At 32.1% G+C, this 21,140-nt stretch overlaps 1 protein-coding gene across 1 annotated transcript in view; it reads right to left on the bottom strand.

Moving 5' to 3' along the window:
- LOC136987491 (hemocytin-like) overlaps window positions 1-20,602 on the bottom strand; it is a 103,313-nt gene extending 82,711 nt beyond the window's left edge. The window contains exons 1-5 of the mRNA XM_067285224.1: window positions 20,432-20,602; window positions 20,168-20,307; window positions 19,766-20,089; window positions 18,094-18,134; window positions 11,377-11,511 (exon numbers count right to left, since the gene is read on the bottom strand). Coding sequence (XP_067141325.1) covers window positions 11,377-11,511; window positions 18,094-18,134; window positions 19,766-20,089; window positions 20,168-20,307; window positions 20,432-20,602 — 811 coding nt within the window. The remainder of the gene's footprint in view (window positions 1-11,376; window positions 11,512-18,093; window positions 18,135-19,765; window positions 20,090-20,167; window positions 20,308-20,431) is intronic.
- Between the last annotated feature and the right edge of the window lie 538 nt (window positions 20,603-21,140).

Here is a 21,140-nt window from a genome sequence, read left to right on the forward strand (position 1 = left end):
CGTTATTCGAGGCGTACGTTATACGAGGTACCACTGTAATTGTTATTTTTATGATGAAGAATTAGAAAAGATTTTTAAGTTATCAGAAGAAGAAGCAATTGAAAAGGAAATATATGATTCAAATGAAAATAAGTTACATTATGTATCTGAATGCAAATAACTTATATGGATGGGCAATGACTCAACCATTTCCAAATGGAGATTTTGAATGGATGGATAATTCAGATATTTAAAAAGTTAAAAGACTATTGGTTAATATTCCTGATGATAATAAATAAGGGTATACACTTGTTGTTGATTTAGAAATTCCAAAACATTTACATGATAAATTCAATGATTATGCACCAGCACCAGAACATTTTCTTCCAAAAGAAAAAGATCTTTCTGATTATCAAAAACATTTAATTGAAAAAGGAATTGAAAATAAACCAACAAAAAATAAGAAATTAATGTGTACATTACATAATAAAAAAGATTATATCATTGATTAGAGACTAATAAAATAATATATAAAACAAGGAGTAATCCTGAAAGTTATAAAGAAAAAAATAAAATATAAACAAGAAAACTGGTTAGAAACTTACATTGAAAAGAATACTAAATTGAGACAACAAGCCAAAAATGATTTTGAAAAAGATTTCTTTAAACTGATGGACAATTCTGTTTTCGGAAAACAATTGGAAAATGTGAGAAATAAGGAGAGTGTAGAAATTGCTTATACAGAAAAAAAATTACAAGATTGCATAAACTCTCTTCATTATCAACATAGAAAAATCATACATGATGAGGTAGTTATAGTTCATAGTAAAAATAAAAAAATTAAATTAAATAAACCTATAATTAGAAAAGCCTTACTGTCCTTACAATTTATTATTATTTAAAGTCGTCTACGGATATTGCTACTACAGGTGATAAAACAAAAAAATTTTACTGAATTAACTCTCATTACTGTGCCAATACACCAGTACAAGGTCCTATTAATAAATAACGTCCACGTAGACGACTTTAAATAATAAATAAACTTATATTTGGTGGATTTGTAATATTAGAATTGTCTAAATTATTTATGTATAAATTTTATTATAATTATCTGAAAACGAAATATGAAGATAAAGTGAAATTATTAGGAACAGATACAGATTCATTTATTATGTATATAGAAACAGAAGATTTTTATCAAGATATGAAAGATAATGTACAACATTATGATACAACTGATTATCCTGATTATCATTCGTTAGATATTCTGAAAGAAAATAAAAAAATTCCTGGATTATTTAAAGATGAATATAATGGTATTCCAATTAGAAAATATATTGGATTGAGATCTAAAATGTATTCATTTAGAAATGATACTAATAAAGAGAAAAAGTTAAGTAAAGGCGTTAAAAACGTTAATATAGAACAAACGAAATTTAATGTGTATAAAGAATGTTTGTTTAATGAAAAAACTACTTTAGAAACTTCATATGAAATAAGATCTGATAAATTAAAACTAAATGTTATAAAAGATCAAAAAATTGGATTAAGTTGTTACGATGATAAAAATATTTGAAAAATAACTTAGAAAGATTATCATGGGGTTATTATGAAATAAATCGAAAAAATTTTTCTCCGTATAAATTGAAGCACTTCAACTATTAAATCAAATCGGTCAGTTTGAAAATATTAATAAGGAAATTAAAAGTCTAAATGACTTAAATAAAAACGAAGAATATAGAATTGAAAAGATTGAAGAAATTCAAGCTAAATTTGGACCTTCAATTTTAGTCGAATGTGAAGATTTTAAATGTTTCTTCCCTAAACGATTTGTGAATAAGCTCCACGACTTAACATTGGATAAATTGAATAAACTGAAAAATATAAAAATGAAATGTGCTGGGATAAAGAATAATTATCCAACTGTTTCATTCTCATATTAATTTTTCCTATATACACGAAGAGAGATGTATTATATTTATAAAGATAGATAATTTTTTTATTTTCTCATTGTGGACAAAATTAACAAAAAATATCAATATCTAACTGTTTGAGTTTTTTTTTATTTTTTATTTAATGTTTTTTTTCCTATTTAAAATTGGAGACTCATTTTAATTTCCACTGACTTAGAAATATTTTTTAAAAAATGAATGAATATATTTTGTATTTTAAAAAGGATATTCATGTATTTTTAGTTTGAAATTTGTGGGTAAATTTGGTGGAGAGCATAGTAGTATAGATTAGGTGAGTTTGGTCCAGAACCTCCCTACTCCCTACTACTTGCGTCTGCGAATGGCGCACTCGTGCTGTTGACAGAGTAACTCTAGAACAGAACTCGAAAGAAAAGGAAAGCAGGCTCTGTCAAATATAAGTAAATGAAGACAAAAAGACAAGCTGATCTTCAATCCAGGAAAATCGACAGGAATCGACTGGAACAAGCCAGGCGCTCAAAACTTGTACAAGAGAATACCGACAATTCGGGTGGAGTCAGAAAGTATAAAAATGAAGAAAAACATTAAATATTTAGGGATTATACTTGATTTTATTTTTCTTTGGACCACACATATTAAGTACATTTGTAAGAAAACAGGGTTAATCTTTCAGTCTTTCTTTAAAGTCGCTAAAAGCAACCTGGAACTTGACACTCATACTATAGATTCAATTTGTAACATATTTATTCCAATAATTTCCTACGTCTGCTTAGTTTGGGAAGAAGCCGCTCACAAAATACACACTATAAAGAAACTCATATTAGCCCAAAGGCTACTGATTTTCACCAAAGATTTACAGAACAAATTACAGCCTCCAGATAATCGCTAGAAAAGCCCCCATGCATCTCAAAATGAAATACCAAGCATTAAAATGGAAACTGAAACATGATAATGACATGACCATGGAAAATGAAAGACTTAATAAAGATGATTTCGAATGGAAGATCCCTTATGCACTTATCCAGAAACCAAGTAAAAGAAAATATTTTTACTCTAAACCATTGACTGATAATCATATTGACATATGCACAAATGGATCAAAAATTGACAATAACGTTGGTGGCAGTTATATAATACAATAGAGAGTCGTTAATCGGAACCCCGGTAATCGGAATCGCCAGTAGGAACGATTTTCAGTCAGACTGTGTCGTGCCGAATCGAACGTTTTTGATACTAGATTTACTTTTAAAGTATAATTTTCATGTTTTTATATTCTTCAATATATTTATTTTGTTTGTACAAAATGCAGAAATAATTTTTAACGATACGATAGCCTCGATTATTATTATAAAAATTTTCGTTAGGCTTAAAATCGACGAAAATTCAACACGAAGCGACACGCAACGGAGAAAAATTTGAACATCGGACAGGTTAATGTATTTTTTCGTACATAATCGGTAATCGGAACAAATCACTAATCTGAACAACCCCAGTCCCCAATTGATTCTGATTAACGACTCTCTACTGTATATCATAAATATACTGAAATTGAGAATAAACTTTGCAAATTAGACGATACATGCAGTGTTGCACAAGCAGAACTGCTGGCGATTGCCACTGTAGTGGAAGACTGTATTGCTAAATACCGACATCTAAATAAAAGATATTGTTCAAATATTCTATAAAGAGGATTTAAGTGTTGCTAGGCTCAGCAAGCACAGAATCTGTAGATGGTTCATCATCAGGATCTTTTAATGTTGCTTGATGGGCAATGAGGTTGTCAAATTGGTGGCCTAATTATAAATAAATTGGCACTTGAGGTAAGCATTAGGCGCCATCATCTCTTGCCCTGATTTACTTTCTGGGAATGGCTATATTGCATGCGTAAGCAATGTTTTCACTAATGGCTTCGATGTAATGCTCTGCCCGTTCCTTTGTGTAGTCATGATTGGAAGAGATAACATTCCTGGAGGATATCACTGAACAGACTCCAATCCGCAGACCTTGTGTTAAATGGGCAGGGAAGTGGTCAGCTCCTGCTCTGAGCAAGGGTTAGTATAAAAGAGATCAAATGTTACATATTCGTGATCCAAAAGACTTTCTATGGTGCCAACCTTCCAGTCCTTTATAATGGGATGAAGTCCTCCTGAGCGGATAGTAATGTCAATCCAGGAAACTCCATTCTCACTTGTAAAGATGGGCTGTGAGCTAGGATCATTAAGGATTAGTTAATAATGCACCACAAAGTTTTCCAGAGCCTCTCCTCTTCTGTCACTACGCTCATCACCCCATGTAGGAGAGTACGCATTGAAGTCCCTAGCTATCAGGAATTGTGCATATCTGAAAATCCCATTGCCTCTGAGAGAGGATGGAAGACATCAGTGATACTTGTATCACTTGAAGAGTACACGTTGAAGATAATAACTTGAAGCTGTGGCAGGGCAATCTCCATGCAAATCAAGTTGTTGGAGGAGTATCTTGGATGTGATATAAAGGCAAGATGCTGATTTTCCACAATGTTCGCTGCCCAAGGCTGCCCCTCATTACGTTGCATGATATTGTCCCTAGTTTGAAAGCAGGACACCCTATTGTTAACACAATAGGGCTCCTGCATTAGGCCTATATCAAAATATTTAAGTTCGTAGAAGAGCTGCGAATTGGCAGCAATCATTCTCCTTAAGTTTATCTGCACGAATTTTACTTTTGAAGTCTGGTAAGGAACATCACAAGGACTATCACAGTCGAAAGTCTGTCTTGGAGATTGCTTGCGTTTCTGAAAACTGACAGAGATCGCCTGTTCCAGATTAATCTGTACAATGTTTCAGATTAATCTGTTCAGAGTTTCTACGGCAAAAATCCATATCTCTGTTAGATGCCATAGTCTATTCTGGCAAAAAGTTGTGTTCTTGATTAAATAAAGGCAGGACAGACTTTATCGAGTGCTTTATAGTATATTTTCTTATTATTCTCTCTAATGCAGTTCATGCATTTTGGAGTCTCTGTTTTCGTATTGCAATCTTTGAAGGCATGATTGCCTTCACACTGACTACATGTACGATCTTCTGCATTGCAATTCTTGGCGAAATGCCCAAATTTTAGGCATGGGAAACACTGATTTGATGGGAGAAAGTCTACGACACTACACGTTCTCCTCTTTTATGAGGAAACAGCTGAGGTCCGGTGAGACCTCTGCAACCCAAGAAACAAGAGTGGTACTATGCTGTCCAATTGGGAAACGCACCTTAATATTCTCCAGAAATGCTTCTTTAGAATATAACACGGCAATTCTGCTCATAAATGGCATCTGAGAGCTGGTCCCTCTCAGTAGATTTTGGTACCGAGATAATCTTAATCACTGGGCGCTTCTTTTTCGGGATAACCGAACGTAAACCGGAAACCTCAGAAACAGCATTATATAAAATTTCTACATCTGCTCTACACCCCAAATCAACAGCAACCCCTCCTTTTTGAATACGGCGTATTCTCTGGACATCTATTTTAAAGCTTTGCGAATTGATTCTAGAAGTTAGGACCTTTCTGGTAAGTTCAGAGTCGTTAGACTCAGGGTTACTGTACACTAGTACAATGTGACAAGACTTGGAGGGCACGGAAACCGAATCCAACGGTAGAGCAGGACACTTAACAGCGTCACTATAAAGCCCGGATGTCTTGGACACAACTGGCCCTGAAGCCGGCACAACCTGCTGCACTCCACAAACGGTCTCCAAGACCTCAGAGATAACGGAATCCGTTCTCTCTGCATGTGCAGCAAATGCATCAGTGAGATCACCCTTGGAAATAAGCGAATCTAATCGAGTGTCAAGGAAATCGGTCGGGAACAGAACAAGTTGACACTGTGAAACTCGCTAGATCAATCAATCGCTAGAACTGGACAGTTATAAACCGCGAATGAGCTCCTGAGCCCAACTTCCTATTGCTATTTCTAGCAAGGTAACCCTTAAGTTCGTCGAGGAGCTTGAACGCCTGGTCAAGAAAGTTCGATGAGTTGCAAGTCGCCATCACTCACTTACAAAAGTACTAAGTAATGCAAGCTACCCTGATTCCGATCAAAACTGTAGTCTTGCAGCGAAAACACGACAACACAAACGAGAACTTAACTAACAAATTACAAAATTGCACTAGTGCAAAACTAGTCTAACTTAGCTATACAAAAGAAAAAGAAAGGAAAAATCGAATGAAATATAAATGCGACAATGATAATAGAAACGTTAAAAAACCCCGTTAAGATTTAAAAGCGAGACCGTTAGAAAGAACGTTAAACAGTTCTAACGATCGTTCTAGATTTGAAAATTTCCCATAGAGGCTTATATAAAAATCCAAAAATCGCCGTAACTCAAGTTGTTGCATTACGTTGCATGATATTGTCCCCACCTTAAGGACAACTAAAGAAAGTATAGCCGAAATAAAAACCCCTGGAGCTGCCCCCGAAAAATCCTCCCCGCTAGCTAAAAACGATCAAAAACCAAGGACTTTGAAATTAATTTATTTCCCCTAATTAAGATATTGAGTAAAAAGTAAATTGAACGAACCGGGTTGACGTACTGGACAAGATGGTAGTCCACAATTTCGTCGAAATGCACAATAATCTGGCAGAAATAACGGTTAACACTGGAGCTTGCACAGACACAGCCGCCAACATCGGTGGAACTTCCTAAGGTTCCACTACTTCGAGAGTCAGAACTGATAAGAACAGAGTCTATTCTGGAGTTTCAATTTGTTTTATCTTGCTTTTTCTAGCAGACGATTCAGCAACGAGTAACAAGTAACAAAGTAACGAAGTGAAAGTGCTTTCTTCTTCTACCCGTTTATATATGCACTATCTGATAAGATAGTGCATATATAACAAATTGAAACTCCAAAATAGACTGAAACTTGAGATATGAACTTACGAGTGTCAACGACTTTAGACTCGTACCCCCTCTTAGCCATAACATAGGCTACTTATTGGGCTGAACTATTAGATATAGACTAAACGTTTTATCGATTTCGGATCCGTGATCACATTACGTTGCAGTGATGTCGGTAACCACGTGACGTTCATTCACGATGAGGCTATAATATTTTAAACGATAGCTGAACGAAGCTATCGTTTAAAATATTTACAATAACAAATTTTTTTAAAATTTATTCTATGAAGCCGTGACATTCTATTATTTAATTGGAAGTAACGATCTAACGAGACCGATATTAAGATGTCAACGCTAATCTAAAACTAACGTATAGTACATACAATTAGTCTTTGTTTTATCAACGTTGAATTAAAAAGACTCGCTATTTTTCTTAGGAGAAAGCATAAGAGTAAAATTGATCAGGTAAATTCTAGATTTAAAAGGATAAGAACAACAACCGAAACCACTAAAGGCCGTGAAGTCCAACATAAACAACATCGAGTAAGAATGGCTTTGTCGAGTGCTGCAGATACAGCATCAGAACATCAAGCTCGACTTCAAGCTTTTCTCAATCTTCAATTTGTACCTTCTCATAAAATATATTCTGTCATGCTTGACAGGAAAATATCTAGTATAATAATAATTAAGAGTAAGTTTATTAACATCATTTATGTTTTACATTTATTTTCCATCCATTTTTGCATAAGGATAATCGAAAGCAGAAGAGCAAGTCCAACACAAATTTATTATGGAAGAAATCACTGTGTTTGATAATGGCAGCGATTTTATAATGTATTGCATTGGTATTCACACATTTTAACAGTGTGACCCCGCATGGGTCATTGAAGTAACATTGCTGACCTAAAATTAAAATAATTAATAATCTACTTCTAATTGCTCAAAAACAAGGACCAGGTAATATTAAAAATCAAAAAGATGTTAATTTATTATTTTTATTTCATACAAAACAAACATTAGTGTCAAAAGAATTACAATAAACTGAAAACAACTCTGTATTTACGAAATATTAGACTGAAAAATTGATCAGCATTATTCATTTATATCTTTTGAAATTAAAGTATAGCGTATAACACGTAAGAACTTAAAAGAAATTCAGTTGAAAAAAATACAAAAGAAAAATATTTAATGAGACTTATGGGCTTGTTTCTTGTTTACAAGTAGTGATATTTCTGGCTATATTTTGCTAAATTTGAGTCTTAAAGGTGGCTATTGCTAATTTGTTTCGATATTTAGATTTTCAGTAGAGAAATTGAGAAAATTTCATCTCGCACATATAAGATGTGGCAAATGGTAATAATACCTTTAGAGCTGCATCAGACAGTTCTGGATATTCATTTCGAACTTTAAGCCAAAAATTACTCAATTCAAGCATTTTGAATGAAAGTATAGCGTATATAGTTTTAGTTCTCCATCAGATGATAATTCAGTTTCTTTTGCGCTTAAATTTAATGATAAATTTTTGAGTAATACACACTGAAAGAGATTTGTGATCCATTCAGTCAGAAAAATCTTCCGGAAAATAAGTATTAAATTAATATTTATGATTTGTCTAGTGAGTTGTTATATCTTTAATAACCGATTGATTAACTGTTACTTTGTTTTCTATAACAAAATTTTTTAAAGTAGGAAATGCTGCAAAATTAATCTCCTTGCAGTATGAACACCACAAGTCTATTTTCTTTGTAAAAGCTTTGATTTTATCATGTACCATAAATATAAATATATTATATATATATATATAAATATATTATATATAAATATATTAAATATAAATATTTGAACAATTAATTACGTTGAACAATTAAATAATTGTTCACCGTGAAGATTTAAATTCAACTCGTTTAATTTGAGAAAAATATCACTCAAGTAAGCTAACCTACATAGCCATTCTTCATCAGTTAAAAAATGTATAAATTTTTTACCTTTATCATTTTCATTTAAAAACACAAACACCTCATCTTTAATTTCAAGTAGTCTCGTTAGGACCCTACCTCTTGAAAGCCAACGCACCTCTGTATGTAAAAGCGGATGCTGATGTTCACTGCCCATTTCCCTGCATTTACGTGAAAAAATCTTTAAATATTGAATTCAAGGATTTTTTCAAAGAATATTGAATTCAAGGAAATTTTAACTCCAGAATCTAAGACAGACTGTAAGTTCGGTGGCATGTTTTTCGATTCTGTATGAATCATACAATAAACCCATGTTACATTAGGTGAATCTTCTTTGATTCGAGATAGAAGTCCGTTGTGTTTTCCAAGCAAGCACCAGCTCCATCGCTACACACCCCCACACAATTTTCCCAAGAAACATTGTTTCCCGTAATGTAAGAATTTACTAATTTAAAGATTTCTTCTCCCGTAGTCCTTTGTAGTTCCTTGCAAAAAAGAAAGTTTTCAACGACTTCACTTTTGTGTCCATATTTTGCATAAAAAATTAGTTGTGCAGCGTTTTGGAATCAGTGATTCATCCAACTGAAGACTGAAAAATTTACCTTTTTGAATTCTACTTATAATTTCGCCTTCCACATTTTCTGTCATTTCGAATATTCTGCGACCAATTGTTGTATCAGAGAGTGGCACTTGATATATCTGTTGCTTTTCCTTTTCGCCAAACATAATACTACTATATCCCGAGTTCCTGGAACAATTAACTCTTCACTAATTGTGTATGGTTTTCCAGATTTAGCTATAACATAGCTCACTCGGTAAGAAGCTACCAATTCTTTTTTGTTAATATTGGTTAAAATAGACATAAAATTTTGCCCACATGTCAAATGCTTTATTTTTTTCCGAAAAATTCCAATGGTTTTTCCTTGGATTCCAGGTGTTTGGTGTATAGGTGCCTCTTCAGTTTTTTTGGTTTCAGTGATTCGTTTGACAGTACTGCCAGGCACATGAGGCATCTAGCCCTCGGTTCATCATTTTCAGTACATACAAAACCATATTTTATAAACTTATTGACAAACTTACGAACTCGTATATTTGCTTTTACTTCTTTATGTCTCGACTCTGTAGAGGCAGAAGCTTCCAAATGTATTTGATCTGTGTGAGAAGTTAAAGCAGCCGAAATCGAAGCGTTTTTCTCGTCATTTGTCCCTTTACTGTCTGTTTTTTCAATTATGCTATCAGTTTTTAGCCACTTATCCACGAGGAACATAAAATTTGTAACTTTAAAAGCAGTCCATTTATTACAAATACTAAGTTGAATACGATATTTTTCACCAAAATAATAATTGAACTCCCAAATGGACCACGCTGACAGAGTAAATAGAATATGCGTTGTCATCACTTGTTTGTCAAAGTTTATGTGATTTGCGAAAAGCGGCGTTACACAAGGTCGTCCGAGACATATCCGAACTTCAATCTCTTTGAAGTCGCTGTTCTAAAAATATAGTAATCTGTCTAGAATTTAATAAAATGTCACATTTTAGAAACTAATATTTTTTTTCAAAAAAGTTTGTCAATGATGTAATTCTTATCAAGTAAATTTATTTACAATTTTTCTAACCACCTTGCAATTCCAAGGTAATTTTTCGATACCCAGTTTGGGGTTACAACCCATAGATTGAATACACTGATGTATTGTATTGTGGTTCGCAATGCGTTACATATAATCTAAAAATTCATTTTTATAGCAAATGGTGCAAATTGTAAAATGTTTATCATTGTCTTCTTTGTAGCAGAATCATTTAGATATAATGCCCAATGCTTTCATTTAATAATATATTATTATTAAGGCTTTTTAAGTTATAAAATTTACTGAAAAAACAGTATATTTTTTAACAATATATATTATGTTTTCTGATTAAATTTGAATAGAAATTGAAATATTTAATTGATAGTTATTCAAAATAATAATTTATTGAAGAAAAAAACATAGCATTTTCTTACACTTTTACTTTTAAACAAATTTATTGGTTTAATAGTTACACTAATATAACTAGTTGAAAGACAGTCTGTATATATCATATGTAAGTAGGCAAACTTATCATATATATTTAGTCATTATGTACTTTCCTTGTATTTTTAGCAATTGGATAGTGTATCTTTGATACAAAGCAAAAAAATAATTAATTTTAAAATTTCGATGTCAGGTGAATTTTGGATTTTATCTAAAATAAGTTTGTGAGTTTTAAGAAAATTCTTATCGAAAAATTTGGACATAATCCACGAATTATTTTCACAAATGTTATAACTGATCAAAAGGTCTTTTGTAATATTGGAAAATTTTACAATGTTGTTGTTATGAAATATAGCTAATTCTTTAAAAATATGTAAAAACAAATAAAAATAACTAATTTACAGAATGTTATAGGAACAATCTTGTGTTTAATATTTTTAAATGTAAACGCGTTACACTCAAATTATAGAAATTTTCTAAAAATTATTTTTACTAAACTGTTCTTCTCATGGAAAAATCAATAAATTACGAAAACTACAGTTATATAAATAACATATCTCTTACTACAAATAGTTACATTGTACGTAAAATAAGTTTTTAATTACTTACTATATTTCATATTTTTTACTTACAGGTCACTCTGAATCTTTTTTCCCCTCTTTCTCTTATTAAAATTCCATTACATATTTGGCATGACCGATTTTTTTTATCAAAACCTATAATGAAATTCTTTCGCAGTTTGCAAGATGGAAGAAATGTGTCACATCCTGAAAATAATATTTGATTATTTATTATTAAGTGACTACTTTTACAAAAGAAATAACGGCATATGTGATAAAATAACAAATAACATTAAAATCATAAACTAGGTAAAATATCATTCGTTTTTGCTTTTATTACTGTGGGCACTAAGACAGCCGTTTTACCAAAGCCGATTAGTTCGAGTAGATCCATTGTAATATGACTGTGTGTGAAGGATTTAACCCAACTAAAACAGATAAAACAAGAACAGACTGTCTGCAAAATCCTTGAAGTTTTTCATCATTTTTATGAGAAGACAGTTAATAAAACATCGTACACCTTATAACGCTGAGAATATTTTTATTAAATCACAAACGTCTTCAGCCTAATGGAATAGGCCATCATCAGGTGAACTGACTATCGAACGAGTTTAAAAACTATTAAATGGAACATTCGATCATTATAATTCAAAATTAAAACGAAAAATAAATTAGCAAACCAATAACCAAAATAAATATACTAAATACAGTGAAGTCATATTAATATATATAATATTAATAAAATAACGCGAAAATAAAATAAATTAATTAAAATAAAAGAAATACGTAAAAGATTAAATGCATAAAAATACACCAAAAAGCATCACATTATAAAGAGCACAACAAACTACTTCCAACAACCTTTACTCTGCAGTTAAATTATTTCTTTAATCTAACGTTTTCGGTTAGCTTTACTAACCCTCTTCAGGATCGACCAAAATCGTTATTTCAAAAAATGCTTTCGAAAAAATCTTTACAATTTAGGTACAATCTTTACAAGTAACGGTAAATTTTTTCATCTATCGCTTTTAATGTTTTCAAAAGTCTTCTTGTACATATTCATAAATCCTTTTTTTCCGACTAAAACGAAATAAAATCTATACGATTTAGCAGGTGGTTCTCTCAATTGTCAAAAGAATTCAACTTTCAGATTATCAACATTATTATAAGAGGGAAGATTAGAAACATCGAAATTAATTATAGGATACAGTCTCCCATAGTTTGTATAACTTACTAAACAACCAGACGCTGTGGTATTACTATTTAATCCCGCTGCTAAAGAATCTAAATAATATCTCGAATAATATAATTCTTCAAGTTTAAAAACTTGCATTCTAATTTTCTGTTGGATATTTATGGTTATTAATTCTTAACAAGCTTCTCATCACATCTAAGTTATCAAATATCATATTATTTTGATTCTGATCGTTTTCCTTTTCTTGATATTGTGGGATTAAAAAATATTTCTGATTTCATACGTGGTTGTATTTACAATTATTGTACCGCTAGAGCCACTTTGAACGTTACTTTTAATTAATCTGAAAAAAACATTAATTAATTTCTATATTGAATGAGAGATTTAGACATATACTTTTAAATTAACTTGTTGTTCTGGATACAGCTTAATATGCGGTAACCAAAAGAAAATATCTGATATTATAACTTTGTAAATCGGATTTTTAATGTTGGTATATATTATATCGTTATTTGAATTTCTCCAGAACATAAATCTAACATCGAAAATTTTTGTTATTGTGTTTCTATAGTTGTTGAAAAATCCAAACATTTGTTTAATTGGTAGTCACAGTTTCAACTTGTTGCTGTTTCTGGTTAATACCCATCTTTCTGTAAATCCTTCGTTATAGTTTGCATTCCTCTTTAATCCTTCTAGGAAAGTTTCCATTTCTCTCTAGTTCCAAAAGCTTGATTATCGGGTCCATCAAATATCAACATTTGCATATATTGCGATTCCGAGCTGTCGATGAAAAACAACATATTGGTTGTTACGGAATTAGAATAATCTTTTGTAAAGTTTATAAGACCGTTAATGTGATGAATCAATGAGGGCAATTCGATTTCTTAAATTTGTGTCTTACCAATGTGTAATTCTGATCTTAAGGACAAGTTTGCTGCATTTACCAAGGTTACGTTATCAGTTTCAATCGAAGAGCAATTCTGCTTTGTAATTGTTAGTTCTGGGCAGATATAACCACTGGAATTATAAAATCATATTGTCGGGGTGGAATCGAGCAGACATGATTCCCGCCCTTTTCTTTTGGACTGGTAACGATCACCGTTACAAGAAGACGGTTGAGGGAGAGACTGATGAAATGTGGACGGATAAACACCGGTCGGTCATCCGACCCGTTGCCGACGAGTGTAGAGGGTAAAGGTCGAGGCGGGAAGAGGGGAGTTGACTCTCGGAATGTGAGATAAAGGACAGATAGACGCGGGTTGTGAAGGAGTTCGCCCACGCTACGCTTACGGGACGTTACGCTATTCGGACGGTTGGTGAGCAGCAGAAGATTCAACGATCGGTTTTAGACCCGAGTGAACCCATCAACTACCTAAATCGTCGCAAGGTGTCTTTCCGACGAACCTGATCAACGGTGTTTTCTGACCGAACTTACGGAACTTCATCTGATGTTATTGGCGCACCGGGTCGGTCGCCAATAGTGTACGCATCGGATGTTTTGAACTTTATTCATATCATTTACATTTTTAATATTAAATTCGTATTTCGCTGATTCCTTTTCATCGACTGTAACTTTGTCTTCTCTATGCTGTTTGTACTCAAAACTTTCAAATTCTTTGTTGTAATAATTTGGAAGAGTTAAATCCCAACCCTTTTCCAATTATTACTATAAAAAATTTTTAATCCTGTTCTATATAAACTTTGTTTAGTTAAAATATTTCTTACTCTATTTTTTACAGTCGGTGATTTTTTAGATAAAATACTCTGAAGTTTATTTTTAAGAAATTGCTTTGTGTTATCTTCAAAAACAGATTTTGCTTGGTTTTCCCTTATTTGTAATAACTTCTTGTTGATTCTTAATTTTATCGATACATAAATTTCCACCAAAATATTTTTACTTCGAACTAACAATGTATGCTTATTGAAATTCATTTATTTAATCTAAAATTAAACGATATACAACTCTCTGTTTGTTAAGATCTATCAACTTATAATCCTGATCAGTTATCTACATTCGAATTCTATAAATATAATGATTTCTATTCATGTCCGAAAATATGGGCTTAATCTCTTCAATTTTTATCAAACTTTCAGGTGGATGAGATGTGGTAAATGAATATAGACTATCACTCGTGTCATCGTTGTACTCTACTCCGCTGATTACAATACAATGAATATGAATATCATCGACTCCTTTAGAAATACTTGCCATGTATTTTACATTCTGTTCTTCATCTTCGTATAGCTTTGCTTCGAAGCCTAATAACTATTGGAGTTTACCTTTACTCAGATCAATTTTATATTCTGGTTCTAAATGAATTATAAATCTTGTTGCAAAATAAATTCCAAACTTGATATGAGGAATTCCTATAAATTTTACTAAAAAGTTATTTAATTCTCGAAGAGTGTAATTTCAATTTTCTATTGTTATATGAAAATATGTAAAGGTATTATCATTAAATTTTTCATCGATATTATGCCAAGTAACCCACATAGAGATTAATTTCAGAGCTAATTTCGAATTATTTACAGATATTAAATTTTTAAACTCGATTGTAAATTCTTCTGACTTAGCATTTTTCGAATCTATGACTATTAGTTTTATTTATATAAAACAAAATTTTCATTAAACTTACTCGGTTCTTGCGTAAATAAATATTAAACTTTAACGGGTGATGTACTTTTATTTCTTTTTACTATGTATTTAATGCAATAGTACTTACATCACAAATCAGATATTTCAAAAGCTATGCTATGATATCAACAAAAAACACCATTACCAGCAATTGTCAAATAAACATGCTTCTCTTTCTTGCAGAAAAAGCACACGCTTGCACATCATTCAAATTAAAGTCTGTTGCTTAAAATAAGTGTGAAACTTCGGAAGTGGGTCTAGAATATGTGCACAAAAAAGATTTTAATTTTGTATAGAAGAAAATAACTATAAAAATAAGTAAATGTAAAAAAAAAACCAACAGACAACTAAAAAGAGGGAAAATGAAAAATGAATATTTTATGTCCATAAAAGGGCAAGTCTGTAGAAATTTCCAAGAAAGTCGAACTACTCAGGTTAAAACAATAGATGAATTTGCGTACTGGGATCGAATATCTTTGATAGGATTCAAATTGTCAGTCGGTGTTGACTCATCCCACGATCTGGGTTTCCGATCCCGTTATTATTCGTAACGAGGAGAGAGAGCAATTTAAGAGAGGGTCAAGTCAGCATCGACCTATGGCAATATTCGATCTGGGACTCGAAAAGGAACTTATAAAAACCTCGCTAGTCAAGGACGATGGGCTCTCTCTCGGTTCTTGGTTCGTTGTGTGCCTCTACGGGTTTTTGTGCTCCTGGGATTCTATAACGAAAGCTGTTTCGACATCCTAACATTTGGTCTTCGCTCTCCCGTCCCATCAAGAATCGTCAAAATACACTTAGTTGCCGGAAGTCATCTTTTCAAGTTGTGCTGAGCGCCACAGGACCGTCGCTCTCAACCTCTCGATCATCGGAACATCTGAGCTTTGTGTACAGACTAGTTTCCACCTTTGGATAGGTATTACGCTTTATTATTAAAATAGTTGTAAGAAATTTTTATTTTTATTAAATGGTTTTACGATGAGGAACTCGTCTCTGAGAGTCTTCTCCACTCCCACATGATAATTGAGACAGCGCGTCGATCCTGACTAATGCAGTCAGTCGGCGAGCCTCACATAAAATCAACAATATTTTAAATTATTACACAAACAAATTACCAAAAAGCAAATGTTAATAGTGTTAAAACCGAAGCTTCATTAATATTCGAGAATAGACATAAATAAATACTAATAAGCAAATAGAAGCTAAAAATTTTATTGAAGACATTTCTTGGACAGTACTAAAATTTTGCACCACAATGATAAATGAGACATGAAAAATATACAGTTAGCAAAGCCTAGTAACTGCAATTCAAAGCACAGAGCGGAGCAGAATTACATGCCAATGTATTTTTTTTTTTAATTTTAGAATTATTTAGATTGACAAAATTTTACGTATCGTTCTATCATCATTTTTAATGACACATCCCACATTATTTCAATCGATTAATCCAAACATAAGTTACTCAAAATAGTCATTTTTTCAATGGTGCAAAATCGTACGCCAGATATGTACAAATAGATTACTATGGTAAGAATGTATAAAATTTTAATGCATAATGAAGGTAAAGGAATACTGCATTTTTCTTTACTTAAAAAGCAAAGTACAAGTTGCAGCTTAAACTTTGAGCACTTTTTAAACTATGCTTTGATGAAAGATGCCAACTGACTTTGAAAAAATCAAACTGATAGCTCAGACTCAAATGGCAAGTCAATAAGTGAAATATCTGCTTTCATTCGATTATCTACAAATGCCATTAGATAATACAACAATCACAATAAAGAATGAAGCAAAAGATCATCTTTACCTTCAAGCCATGACAAAAATACGATTTGACGAGATGCTAGAAATAGAAATATAACTTCAATCCAAATTCTGTTTTGAAATGGACCACTGAATAAGTGCTTTTTTCATCTCATTTAAAATATTAAAAATACTTCCAACTCTGTCTGTAAAATCACTGTAAGATAGCAAGAAACGAATGGACCGAGATAAAGATGAGTCGAGCAATGGAATGACGAGAAATCGTTTACAGTGAGGACAAACGTTCCACTTTCATGTCCTGAATGGGTATCAACACTATTGACACATCAAAAAAGAAAAGCAAGATTATTTAAAGTACTGTATATCGAAGATCTGGGTCAGTACTGATTTAGAAACAATGGAAAATCTGAAAGTGTCTTTCAAAATCAGAGGGAGAATGCAACAGAATATCAGAAAATGTTAGCAGAACATATCCTTCCTATTCTCGAAAAGTCAGAAAAGCAAAACGGAAATTACGATACGATAATTCTCCCACACGTACTTTTATAAGCGATAATCGAAGAAAATAGTTTTTTCATCAAACGACATCAGTATAATAGACTGGTCGTCACTCTTGTCTGACCTAAACTCTATTAAAAGTTTATTGGGCATGAAAATGAGATAGTTCTGAACGGTTGGAGGGTTGAAATTTGCCATCACAATAGTGTGACAGAAAATCAGTGTTAAAAGGTAGCAGAATTTAATTAATTCAAGGTCAGAAGGCATATTTGCAATTATTTCTGAACGGAAAACGATTAATATATAAATATGTTTTTTTTGTTTGAGATTCAGTGAATAAATAGGTGGCATATAATTTTGATCACCTTGAAATGGATGATTTTGCATATTGTCTGAATTAATCAATTAGGATATTATTTGGTGTAAGTCATTAAAAAACAATGTAAAATAATTATGTGAAATTTTGTCTATCTACTCTAAATAAAAAGATTTTTAAAAAATGACAAAAGCATATAATTCTGTATCGCATTGTACTTTTTAAACAGTACAATGCATGTAAAGTGCAGCATTCTCATGCAAATATTTCATACGGTATAGTAAATATTTTTGATAATTAATTAATTTAATTTAATTTAATCAAATACTCATATAATATATAAATACAGATTAGAAAGATAATATTAAAAAATTTAACACTTACGATTTCTATTGAATTCACAGGTAGTTTCATTACCAGATTCACTGTAATTAAATTTGTAAATTGAAACTTTCGTTAATATTCAAGTTATAATATATATATAATTATATGTATATACTCTTAATTTTATAAACTCAATTTAACGTGTACTTTCATCAAAGTAGTATATATATACTGATTTAACCCCATCAAAATGTAAATGCCTCAAAATATGAACATTTAAAAAATCGTGAAGATATCAAAGAAAATAACTCTAAATTTCCCAATTTTCAAACAAAATCCAACAGAATCACTCAAAATTTCCCAAAAATCAGTCAAAAATAAGAAAAATAAAAAACAACCCTTATTCACAGGCTCAAAAACCTTCCAGCTCATCAAAATGTGAATGATAGATTTAGACTAATTACTCAAAAACGTTTATAACATGTAAAAGTAAAAAAAATTATATGAATATTTTGGGAGGGCCAGATGTGGACTGCTCAAAATAAAATAAAAATAGAAAAATTATCGATCAATATGCAAAAATCTTCCTCGTGGTGTACATATAAATCTTCCACGAGGTGTATCAAAATAGTTCATCCTATGTGTACGCCCGCTTCTATCCTTATAAATATAATACGTTTTACCGAAGGGGAGGCTCGCGACGTTCGTCAGTGTTGGAGAGTTTTTGAGTGAGCTGTCATTAAGGAACTCTAGCGTTCTGGATATGATTTACATTAAAATTTGTGTGCTTTTTTTACTTCAGTTTTACTAAAGTTTTTGGTGTATATTTGTGAGATTCGCCCGGGCGAAGGGATACGAAATTATCAAACACTACGCCACTTACAGGACACTGTTTGTAAAAACGGTTTCTCGATTTGTCATTCCGAATTTAGGAGATGGTTACCTTTCGGCTCCGAGTGGTTGGAGAGCTTTATATTTAAAAGATCGGAGATTGTTGATCGCAAAATGGACTTTCCCCTTTTGTCAAGTCCCGACACCAGGTTATCGCATTTATTATACGCGGATAACCACGTGTAAATAATCGACCCGCGTGAGCGATATCGAATAAAATCTAAGTCCAATATATAATTAAACAAAGATCATATTTATTTAGACCAGCGGTTCCCAACCAGTGGCCCGCAGAACACCAGCGGTTCGCAGGAGCTAAAATATGGTCCGCGAAAGATTTAAAACATTTATTCATTTTAAATTATTATTCCTACATTGATACAAACTGAATTTAATTTTTACTAAAAATGTTGTTTTCTCTTATAATAGTATTGTTAAAGCATGTTACTCTTGAGTTTAACGATTACTTATGTTAAAAGTTTTGATTAAAGTTTATTTTTAGGTTGACATAGTTTATTTTTTTAAACCTTGTGGTCCCTGCTAACAACAATGAAATCAAAGTGGTCCCTGGTCAAAAAAAGGTTGGGAACCGCTGATTTAGACTATATCTAAATAATTACAAAATATACATAATAGAATCAAACAACTAAATTCCAATAAACATGATAACAAATCGTATGGAAATAAACTAGGAATATGGATCTAAAAATATCCTATTTCGCGCTCTACCTGAACTGATGCGTGGAGAGAGAGTTTACAGAGATCTAAACGAATAATACCTCATCAGATTCTTTAACTGGTTGTATTCTTAAGACTGGATCTTCACATTCACAAATAAACATACTGATAATGTTCAATAACTATAACTTGCATGGCTTTCGTATTATGCCTAATTACTGTATGGCGCAGGACTCTGCCAAATTCGATAAGTATGGCTTGGATCCATCTATGGACGGCGCCTAAATTGTATGGCTCATTCTGGTGTCGACTTGATCTCCCAGGAACTGCGCCTAATTCGATGAGTATGGCTACCTCCTCCTTGGGACTGCGCATTTTGGCGCTAAAACGGCTCCTTTTTATAAAGTTCTTGCAGCTGCTCAAGACTTGTTTTATGTGAATCATCCTCACTTCTGCCAAAAGAGGAAGTTGATTTCCGTTGAAGTGAATCCTGACATAATACTTTCATTTTACTAATTTAAGATTTTCTCTATCTCTATATCAATTTATACTCCATCCATAGATTCACCAAAATCTATGATAAATGCTGATCCATTTGGTATAATCCAATTTCTCTAACTTAGTATATTTATCCTTAACAAACCCACAGTGAATATATTTACTAAGTTCTCCTATTACATCATCAAGGAAGTTCGTGTCGGAAACTTTCTTTGTAGATAAGAATTTATCAAAGTTTAACAAATATTATTTCCTTTGAAAATATTAAATTAATAAAATTATTACTTTATTAATTAATTAAAGTCCGCGATTTCACATATTTATTACTACGTACTTTATTACTAATTGGAGGCATCGAATCTAACCCTGGCCCGATGTCTCGCACTCCTCCCCGCCCTCCTAGGAAGTCGTCCATATCGTCTGTTGGTAAAAGACAAAGATCTCCTAGCGAACCAAATCTAAAATCCCAACGACTCGAATCTTTTTTTTTCCCCACTGGCGTCATCTACTAATTTACCTCACAATTTATCTTCTTTTTTGGAGGAGAAATTTGATACCATTTTGACTAAACTCGAAGATTTAGCCACTAAATTTGAATGGCTGGCAAATTTGCATAAAGGCTTTGAACAATGTCTCCTCAATGTGGAGAAGATAGAAGAATTTTCTAATTTAAATGTTCCTTCTACTACTTCGACTTCCTATTTTTTATATCTCTTGGACTCATTGTCTAATGAACGTCAGAGAAATAATATTGTTGTCGCCGGATTAGAGGGAAATTCATCTGAAGTTCTGTCTTTGGTTTCCGACATTTTCCCATCTGTTAAAAAACCCAATGGTGACTCTGTTTTAGTAAAAGATCTAAAAATAGTTTTCAAAAATAATTTGGTGGTGGCTGAACTTAACGCTATCTCCGATTAAAAAAAACTCATTTACCGAAACGTACATAACATTCGAATAAGGGAAAAGTGTTCTAGGTTAAAGTTTTTTGACGATATTCATTGGAGATCGAGAATTAGGAAAAGAAATCTCGTTCCTTTTTACCG

Source organism: Centruroides vittatus, unplaced genomic scaffold (assembly GCF_030686945.1).
Source record: "Centruroides vittatus isolate TY-2023 unplaced genomic scaffold, ASM3068694v2 scaffold_2342, whole genome shotgun sequence".
Taxonomy (NCBI): domain Eukaryota; kingdom Metazoa; phylum Arthropoda; class Arachnida; order Scorpiones; family Buthidae; genus Centruroides; species Centruroides vittatus.